Source organism: Cnephaeus nilssonii (assembly GCF_951640355.1).
Source record: "Cnephaeus nilssonii genome assembly, chromosome: 12".
Taxonomy (NCBI): Eukaryota; Metazoa; Chordata; class Mammalia; order Chiroptera; family Vespertilionidae; genus Cnephaeus; species Cnephaeus nilssonii.
Genome location: NC_137083.1, coordinates 57198131 through 57208048, shown reverse-complemented (window position 1 = coordinate 57208048; position 9918 = coordinate 57198131). Strand labels below are relative to the sequence as shown.

Below are 9918 nucleotides of genomic sequence, written 5' to 3'. Positions count from 1 at the left end.
ATGGCAGCTCATTTGGATCCCTCACTTCCCCAGGCCGAGTGTCATGGGCTTCTGGCTCCAAGCCCAAGGGTGTGGAGCTGGGAGCGGTCCCCAGGCAGAGCCAAAGCCCAGCTGCCGTTAGCTGCTCCGGATGTAACGTCCTGGGAGCCTGTCCCTTAGCTGAAGAATATCTCTCTGACGTACTTGAACGCATCCTCGTCTTCCTCAGGGCTGGTGCTGCAGGCAGGCTCCAAGCCTGCAGACCCCTGAGGCAGCCCCAGGCCTGGGGGGAGGGCTGCTTCCCCACTGTCCTCACCCTCACCCTCACCCTCACTTCTCTCAGGAGAAGTCGGCCCCTCCGAGCAGGTGGGGGACAGCTCTGGTGCATCAGTGCCTGCCAGGGGCCGCTGCTCCAAGGCCTTTTCCTGTTTTCGGTTCTGTGGAGACAGACCAGACCAGACACATGTAAATTTATTTCCCTACCGTGCCAGTGTGGAGACCATGCCCAGAAGCACACTGACCAGGTCGGGCACTGCTCCCAAATCAGCGGCCGCTCCACCTCCTTCACCCCACTGCTGCCCACCCTCCACTCTCAGAGCTCTGGGAGAGACCAAGACCAACTCAAGAGAAGGGGGCAGAGGCTTGAGGAATACTGAAGTAGAAAAGAAAAAAATACATTTAAAAAACTTGTCTGGGAAGGCAGGGTGACAGTGGAAGGAGCACTGGATACAAAACGAGTGAGGGCCTACACTCTGTCACTTATGGGCTATGCAACTTAGGGGAAGTCCCTGCATCTCAACTTCTTCATCTGTAAAATGGGAATAACAGTATCTGAAATAACTATATCCCCAGATTATTGCAAGGATTAAATGAGATAGTGATATATAAAAATACCTGGTCAGCCCTAGCCGGTTGCTCAGTGGTCAGACCATCGGCCCACGGACTGAAAGGTCTCAGATTTGAGTCCAGTCCTGAGGTTGCAGGTTCAATTCTGGCCCTGGTCAGGGCATATGGAGGAGGCAACCAATCGATGTGTCTCTCACACTGATGTTTCTCTCTCTGTCTCCCCCCTTCTTCCACTCTCTCTAAAATCAAAGGGGGGGAGGGAGATATCCTCGAGTGAGGATTAACAAAACAATAAAAATACCTGGTCTATTATACAGAGCTCCCAACTCTAAGGTGGTATGATTATTACTTGCTTCAGGAAGACAGGATACCTCAGTGCTGTTCTGCCAGGTGCAGAGGCCAGGAGTCATCTTGTCCAACTGAGATCCTTCAGAGAACACTAGCAGGTCAAGACCTCCTGTCCCCGCTGCATTCACCCCAGCACAGTCACCCACAGACTGCTCTCCCTGCCCAGCCACCCCTCCCAGGCATCCAGCCCCAAATGCGTGGTTGGTGCACAGCTCACAGCGGGGAGCATGGCCTGAGACACTCATGAGACAAGGGGCAAGCGGGAGGAGGGCGGACACGTGAGGGCTCCCCGAGGCTGTCCAGGTATTGACATGAACCAAGGGCCCAGGCTAGTTTCAGCCTGTAGAGCATTTGTGGTCAGAAGAGCAAGAACAGCCAACTGGTGTGGCTCAGCTGGCTGAGCATCATCCCATGCACTGAAAGGTTGCTGGTTTGATTCCCCGTCAGGGGGCATGCCCGGGTTGTGGGCTCGATCCCCAATAGGGGGCGCGTACAGGAGGCAGCCGATTCATGTTTCTCATCAATGTTTCTATCTCTCTCCCCTCTTCCCTCCTCTCTCTGAAATAAAAACATGTTTTTAAAAAAACACACAGCTGACTTTACCTCAATCAGGACCCCCAGAGCAACATCGACAAGTTCGGCTTCGCTCATGCAGTACACAGTCTTCACTGCGGGGAGTCTGAAAGAAAGGCACGCCGCTACAGATGGGGGCAGGCAGACGGCTCTCCCGTCTCACGAGGAGGAAGGAGAGCTGCATCCCTGGGCCTTCCGCTGGGGATGAGAGCACCAGCTTCCTCAGGGCATCAACCGGCTTCCTCATTCTTGGGACCAGTGATGGGCAGAGGGGGGTCTTAGAGGCAACAGTGGGGGCTTCCCAACTCTGCCAACTCCCCCAGGGATTTAAAAAAGGCTTGATGGCTACTCCCGAGAGCCAAACTGGCACACACATACCTGTGAGCAGGTCAAATGGACCCCAGGCCAAACCCACCTGACACCTAACTGAATGCATGCACACAGTACGGACAGGCTGTGCCAGTCAGAGAGGGAGGCTGGTCAGGTGAGAAACCTTGTAAGAGGAAGAGCAGGGGGGCAGCACTGAGCACCCGGTACCCGACAGGAGGGTTCAGGCACATCTCCCTGGCGGCCTCAAGACCCCACAGTTGCCATCAGCCACTAGCTCACCCACAGCCTCTGATCCAGGCTGACTCAGGGGCTCGCTGCTCCTGTCCCAGGAGATCTGCCCACAGGAGGACTGATGGCCTGGCCCACTCACCTTGCCCACTTGATGGCCACACTTATTGTTGCAAATGAAGAGAGGGGCATTTTAGACACCTGGTGTTTGACAGCTTGGCTGATGCGTGCAACCCCGAGAAGGCGGGGGGAGGGGGGGACGCGCACTATCTGGGAGTTGCAGATTCACCAAGAGGCAGAGACGTCTGCCTGGGTGAACACAGCTCACTCAGCCTCTGTGCGCCTCCTAACAGCTGAAGAGATGGACTGGAGCGCCCGCCCACCTCACGGTTCTGCCAACGCTGGGATGACCCTGGCTCGAAGGTGTCCCACCTGGCTGCAGCCGCCGGCACCGCTGCCTTCCTCCTCCTCTTCGGGGTCTTCGCCGGCGACATTCTCTCCTCGGGCCCCTGGGCTGTCATCCAGGAGGGAAGGACCCTCTTTTTATCCCCAGAATGTGGGGCTGCCATCTCCCTCGTCGCTGATGAAGGTCAGGGTCCTCGCTTTTGGACGTGCTTTTCGGATCCAGGACAGCAAATCCCACTTTCTCCAAACACCAGGGATTGTAGGTCTGTTTGTCCTTGAATGGGAGCCAAGCTTTGAATCCTACAAAGAACAAAGCCCAGTGAATTCTAATATGCTCACAGGTGACCCGGCTGGTGAGCAGGGCCCAAGACTCAGGCCGCTCACAGGGCAGCCAGGGAGGTGTGGCAGGGCAGGCCCCGGACCCCACACTAGCAGGCCCAACAGAAATGCCTCCCGCAGCCTCTGCTCTGAGCCGCTGACCGTGAAGAGGGATGAACACCCTCCCAGGAGAAAGGAAGAAAGGAGGTGCCGCCCTCCTGGCCACCGCAGGTGCGCACGGTGCCCAGGGTGCCCGTCTATCCTACCCTTAAAGTATCTCCCAGTGATCTCTCTGGGCTTCTCACTCCCTCTAGGTTGGTGTGCTTACAAGAAACCCTGAGGCCATTTGATTCACAATGAGGTTTCCTTGGCCAACAACCCCTCCCTCAATCCAGGAATTTTTAACCAGCAGCAGGGCCCGGGGACAACAGTGCCCGCTTCGGAAGTGAAGCCCAGAAGGGCCCGCCAGCCCTCAGCTAACTTGGCCTCTGCTGCCTCCCCGAGTGGATCCCACCTCAGCCCCAAGGCTCCCCCATCCCGTCCCCTCCCCCACCCCGTGACCTGAAGGCGCCGGAGTCTGCCTTCCCCCAGCAGTCAGCTCTGAAGCTGCTCGCTCCGCCAGGGAGGGTCGCGCTCCCTCACCCGGAACGGTGGGAACTGCCCAGGAGGGGCAGTCGGCCCAGAGGAGGAGACTCCTCTCTGAAGCACGGCTTGATCGTTTACTGCTCATCTAGAAGGCCGATCACAACGTAAGACAAGCAATAGCAGGACATCATCCGGACCTAACTAACCCTTTGCCAGGGACTCGTTTCTGTCAACAGTCGGCACTCCCGCGCCGTGAGCACCGCTGGCCGCCAGTCCACGCAGAGGCAGAGATTAGTGAACCCATTTCACAGACGGGGAACTGAGGCCTAGCAAGTTCCACAAGGTCACACAAACCTTGGAAACTGCAGCCAGAACTCACAGCCAAGTCCTGCAGGCTCCAGACCCCAAGCGCAGAGGCCGCGCTCGCGAGGGGAAGTCCGGGCTGCCCCGCGAGCAGAGGTGCGGGCACCCACTCCAGCCCGCCCCGCTCCCGGGGACCCCGCCCCGCTCCGGGGACCCCGCTCGGCAGGCAGATTCGGGTGGTCGTGGGGTCCGGCCTTGGCCCGCACGCACCTCCCGTCGCAGGCTCCCGCGGCGCCCGCACACTCTCCGCACTTCCGGTTCCTGGCCGCCAGCGCGGAAGCCCAGGCGCGTCCCCTGCAGGCAGCTCGCGGTGTCCGCGCCCCCGGCCGGCGGATGCAGGAAGCCAACCCCGCTGTCCTGGGTCCTGACAGTCCCCCCTTGACCAAACTCCAATCGGGCTCTGCTGAACTCTTCTCCACTAGGCCCTGACTTTTGCAAAGGCTTCTGTGTTCATCTCCACATTGTCCAGTTTTAGCAAGAATCCTGCTAAGTTGGTTTAGCCAGAGGCCCCTACCCTCAATATTTGATCACCCTAAAAGCTGATGAGGTTCCTGATCCTCCACTACCCGCCCCCCAGTTGATGTCTGATCACCCGGATTGCCTTGGGCAAGAATCCTGTTAGGTCAGTTTAGCCAGAATCCACCTTTACCTCCTCCTAGTAATTTTCCATCCACTGACCCCCAACCTGCTCCTTGGCTATAAATTCCCACTTTTCTCTATGGCATTGGGAGTTGAGCCCAATCTCTCCCCCACTACAAAAACCCCACTGTAGTAGCCCCCCCTTGAATAGTTTGCCTTACTGTTCCTTAACAAGTGTTGTAAAAATTTTTTTTTGTTTGTTTAACAGAATGTTTTAAGTCCCCAAATGTGGCTCCATTTGAGTTTTGCTGGCTGGTCTTTGTTAAAGTGTGGATTCCCAAGCCCCCTGAATGAGACATTAGGGGGAGGGAGGGAAATGTGATTTACCACAAATCAGCTAAGCTATATATATATAAGGCTAAGTGTCTGTCAGACCGGTAGCTATGACGTGCACTGACCACAAGGGGGCAGATGCTCAACACAGAAGCTACCATGACACGCACTGGCCATTTAAAAATAAATGGTACCATGGAGCTGGTGCTGACAAACCAATACTCAGCTCCCACCAAGTGGGACACAGGCCCTGCCATCACCCCAGAGCGACACCCCACCGCGATACCCCACCAAATCGCAGCTGACACTGCCAAGACCCCATAGCGCAAAATGCAGCCCCCAGTGAAGCCCAGAAACGGTCACTGTGGGTGCCGGATAATGATGTCACATAGCAACGCCTGGCTTCCTCTCCCTAGGGACTAGCCTCCTTGGAGTTTCTTCAGCCCAGGAACACGACTTGCTTTATAGCCAGGTGCAAACATTTTACAATTTAACCAAATGTTTGTGATGCATTTTCCCATGCCTCATCTCATTTGATCCTCACAGAAGTTCTGGAGTAGGTAGAGAGGAGACTCGGTAGAATCCTATTTTCTTTTCATTAGCAAGACACAAAGATATATTAAAATATTTCTTCTAATTAATTTCCTTTCAATGTGCATGAATCTGTGCACTGGGACACTAGTAATAGAATAATACTCTCCATATACTAGAGATGCACGATAGGGGAACTTGATCCAAAGTTTGGAGACTGGACTGTGGAGCTAGGAGCGCTCCCCTCCACCTGTGCTATTTATTCAAAGTGCTTTCACCTCTCTCCTGAATATTCATTTCAATCCCAGGGAAGTAGGCTGGGAACATTTAAATCAATCAAGGCTTAAGGAGATAAATCAGGTCACAAGAACCACCTTTGGAGTATTGGTTAAACCTGGGCTCCGCCTCCCGCCTCTGGAGAGCATCCCACAGGGGCAGGGACTGCTTTTCCAGTTTCCATGAAGGTTCGAGAGCCACTGACCTCTCCCCTCTTCTGCTCTCACAAGCTGTGAGCCAGGACAAACCCAACGCTAATTGGTGGAGGAGATGCCTTGTTTTGTTTTGCTATTAGTAGAACTACTCCTTCCACATTTATCTCCTTACAACCTCTTCCCACAGCCAGCTGAAAAACGAGGTCTGAGGAGCAGGAAGCCTTGTGTGTCTGCACAAAAAGCTTCCTGTTTGAAAGGTGAGAAGCCCACGTAGGGAGAAACCTGAGCTGTGGGATTTGGATGCATTGGAGTCAATTCCTGCAGTGTTTTGAATGCCATGCTCAGGGAGCCTAAGGCCTGGCAGCAGGAGCGGGCAGATCCCAGAACACGGAGGAAAATGCACCTGGAGGCTCTCACCAGTGTCAGGCCCCACACCTGCGTCAGGCATGCAGCCTCGGGGGGAGGGGGGCGGGCCGAGGCTGGACTAGCTTGATGGTTCCTTCTAGCTGCCTTCGCCCAAGATAATGGAAGAGTCTCGCTGGGGTCTTGGGTAGATGCTGAGCAGGTATTGTGAAGGGAAGGGAAGTCTACCTTTGAATCCTGGAGGGGAGTGGGTGGGACAAGGCGCACCACCAGGATGAGACAATCAGGCTAGTAAGCACTCGGGATGGAGTGACATCAGGGAGAAACAGGCCAGGAGGGGGCAGGGTTGTCCGAAGCACATAATACTGCATTTACTAATTTCTACAGGTCAGAGGTTGGTGGTGTTGGGGTTCTGTTGTTAGGCAACACTGTGGTTTGGTTCTGTGTGGTGGAACCCTCCGCCAAGCCTCCTGGTGGGGCCTCGGCCACATCTGGCGGTGAGACAAGCTCAAAGCAAAGAGGGAGGTGGGTGTCCAGCCCACAGAAAGGAAATGAGAGAAGAGACAACTGTTAAGTGTCCCTTGTTTCTCCAAAATCCTTAAAAATGTTTCAGCAAGCTGTGGAGTCCGTACTGAGAAGGTAGAATGGATTAGACAGAAAAAAAAAACGTTTGAAGAAAAGTTAAACAATGCACTCTCACTCAAATGAAACATGACTTTTTAAATGACCGAAAGCCGTGGTTGGCAAACTGCGGCTCGCGAGCCACATGTGGCTCTTTGGCCCCTTGAGTGTGGCTCTTCCACAAAATACCACGACCTGGGCGAGTCTATTTTGAAGAAGTGGCATTAGAAGAAGTTTAAGTTTAAAAAATTTGGCTCTCAAAAGAAATTTCAATCGTTGTACTGTTGATATTTGGCTCTGTTGACTAATGAGTTTGCCAACCACTGGTCCTAAAGCAAGCATGTCAAACTCAAAGGCTAACACTGACCAAATAAATGAGGCATGCGGCCCGTGGGCCTCTATTTGACATGCTTGACCTAAAGAATCACTGGGGGAGATAAATAAGGTTGCTGTTTCAATGCAGAAAATGGAAAAATTATACATGAAAAAATTTTGGTTTTCTTTGTTTGAAGGAAGGATTACCAGTATAGAAATCGGTAAAAATGTATAACTACTTATTACCAAGTCTCTGGTGTTTTCTCAGAATTGAGCCACATACCTCCCTCCTTTCCCCCAAACCCAGCAGAATGAAGCCAAGGCTTTCATACCAATTTACTCATGGTTTTCCAAAAGCAGGAAACTGGGAGTACCCCTACTCCAGACCAGCACCCCATGACTGGGCTGGAGCCCAAAGAGGCTCTACAGTGACCACTCCTAGCAGCTTGGCAACAAGGCTGCCTGTCAAGAAATCACACCTCGAGGCTGATCAGCTGACCGTGCCTCCCTGCCTCAGATAGAAATGGAAGTGGGAGACGGGAGCCCTTCTCTCGTTCTTCCTCACCCTGTGAGAACACTGGTGTATTCAAGGTCCCACCCCAGCCAGGAAGCAGAAGGCAGGACACAGGCAGGGCTGTGGACACAGTGGGGATGAACTTGGCCAACTCGATCCAGTCCTTTCGCCAGTCGCCAGCAGAGGGCGCTGGCGGCTGGCTCCATCAACCTCAAGGATGTGAAGCTGATTGAGAGGACCAAGGACAGGTGCTGGAAACCGCCGCCACCAGGTGGAGGGCAGCCAGGAGCAGAAGCCTCAGACTCTGCCGTCGTCCATAGAAGCTTCTGTAACAGAAGCGCCAACGCTCAGGGAGACAGGAATGCTGTGGTTCCTTGTCTGTGGCCCAGAGAAATAGGAACAGCACAAACCTTAGCTAGTGGAACGGAAGAGAGGACATCCTCCTACAGCAAAGCAACAAGCAAACATCGCACAGGTCAGCCCACCGCCTGAGGCAGAGCTGGGTGGGAGGCCTGTCGCGGGGCAAAGGTGAAGGGCGGCCCTGCTGCACGCACACACTCCCGAACGGACGCCAGGTAACCACAAGAGCATTCTTTTTTAAAAAAGAAGAAACTGAGCAAACGTATACAAAATACTGTCAATCTCTCCCGGGCCGGCAGGGCAGCCATCACAATGCTTCACCTGCAGTGTCTGAATGCCTGAGCTTTGTCCCGCCGTCTGGGCGCTTCTGGCACCGCCCGGCTCGCCGGTCTCCGGGCACCCGCGCCACTCCTCCTCCGGGTGGCTCCGGTTCCAGTCACCAGGCTGCACAGCGTCCGAGCCCCCAAACAGCCTTTCCCTGAAGATTCCCCGCCCAGGCAGGGAGCCGGAAATGGAGCGTCCCGTCTTCCTGCTTCCTGTCTCCCCACCCCCGGGGATGTCACGGCTTCCGGGGAAGTTCTCTGGCGGGCGCCCTCAGGCTTTATGGGCCAGGAGGGTGGTCAGCTTGATCTTGCCGTCCATGGAGGCAGTGAGGCAGGTCCCGCAGTCCATCGCCGTGCTCCAGTCCACGGTGACCACGGGGGCTCGGTGGCCACCCAGGCTCAGGCAGCTCTCCAGAACCTTCTCGTCCCCGCCCAGCTGTAAGAGGACAGGAGAGGAGGAGGTGTGAGCGGACGCCGTTCACAAATACATCCATGTTCTCCACCAACCACCTCGAGCCTGGGGCTGCCACCCCAACCTCAGGATGTGCCAGGCACACACGCCCACCCTCCGGAAAGCCTGTTTAATTTCTTAGACAAGAAAATACCTTCATTGTTCTGACTACAGTTATTCCTTCATCTCACGTGCAAAACAAGCCCCTGAAACGCTCTAAAGGCAGGGAATTTTCTCTGCCGCCTCTAACTTGCTGGGGTCAGTGCCCCTGCACCGCCCGGCCGCTCTCTCCCAGCATCATCCCCGCTCCCAGACATTATATCATGTATCTGCTTCTTTGTTCCAGCTCTGCTCCCCCAGGGATCCCAGCGGCAGGAGGGCGGGTCTTGGTCAGCTCCTGCAGTACCCGGATGGAGCTGGCACCAGCAGGCCCTCATCGATGTACAAGCACGGCTCCCCTCTACCCCACAGCACCCGCCAGGACTCGTGCAGGTGTGAGGCGTTAGAAGGTAGTAAGAAAAGGGAAACCAGGACCAGCTGAATAACGATCAATGCAGCCACAGATACCACCTGTGAGCAAGAAGTATACGACCTTCACGGAGAAAACGTGTTTTTTTTTGTTTGTTTTTATTTTTTTTTTATTGATTTCAGAGAGGAAGGGAGAGGAAGAGAGATAAAAACATCAATGATGAGAGAGAATCATTGATTGGCTGCCTCCTGCACTCCCCTACCCCACAACCTGGGCATGTGCCCTTGACCAGAATCGAACCCAGAATCCTTCAGTCCACAGGCCTGACACTCTATCCACTGAGCCAAACCCGCAAGGGTGAGAAAACATCTTTAAAAGTCATGAATTGCTTACAGATTGTAAAAATGGGATCTGAAGTTCATTATATTCCTTAAGTAATGAGACCCCATTGGCATTTTAAAAATTATACAGAGGAAAATCTTTTAACTCATTAATTGGTTATAGAGCAAATCTGACTCCAAAGCATATACACTGATCAGGACAAATGACAAAGGCACATGATTAAAAATAAAATACATATACATACACATAGCATACATACAACAAATAAAAATCCTACAGAGAGCAGAGAACGGCCTACCTGAAACTCAATT

General features: G+C 54.0%; 2 protein-coding genes across 7 annotated transcripts in view; both read right to left on the bottom strand.

Moving 5' to 3' along the window:
* Positions 1 to 29: 29 nt before the first annotated feature.
* Positions 30 to 8479, bottom strand: CYREN (cell cycle regulator of NHEJ). Of its 5 annotated transcripts, none has more exons than XM_079786216.1 (4): positions 8344 to 8479; positions 2737 to 3009; positions 1777 to 1852; positions 30 to 416 (listed from the first exon to the last, which is right to left on the bottom strand). In XM_079786216.1, the coding sequence occupies exons 2-4, from the start codon at positions 2871 to 2873 to the stop codon at positions 156 to 158; spliced, it is 474 nt and encodes a 157-aa protein (XP_079642342.1). In that variant the 5' UTR covers positions 2874 to 3009; positions 8344 to 8479; the 3' UTR covers positions 30 to 155. The 5 variants fall into 5 exon arrangements, with proteins under 5 accessions (XP_079642342.1, XP_079642344.1, XP_079642343.1 ...); XM_079786218.1 differs by lacking the exon at positions 8344 to 8479 and adding an exon at positions 4186 to 4236; XM_079786217.1 differs by lacking the exon at positions 8344 to 8479 and adding an exon at positions 3967 to 4227.
* Positions 8239 to 9918, bottom strand: part of WDR91 (WD repeat domain 91) — a 28394-nt gene continuing 26714 nt past the window's right edge. For both annotated transcript variants that reach the window (XM_079786213.1, XM_079786212.1), the window contains exon 15: positions 8239 to 8781. In XM_079786213.1, coding sequence (XP_079642339.1) covers positions 8617 to 8781 — 165 coding nt within the window. In that variant the 3' untranslated portion in view covers positions 8239 to 8616. The remainder of the gene's footprint in view (positions 8782 to 9918) is intronic.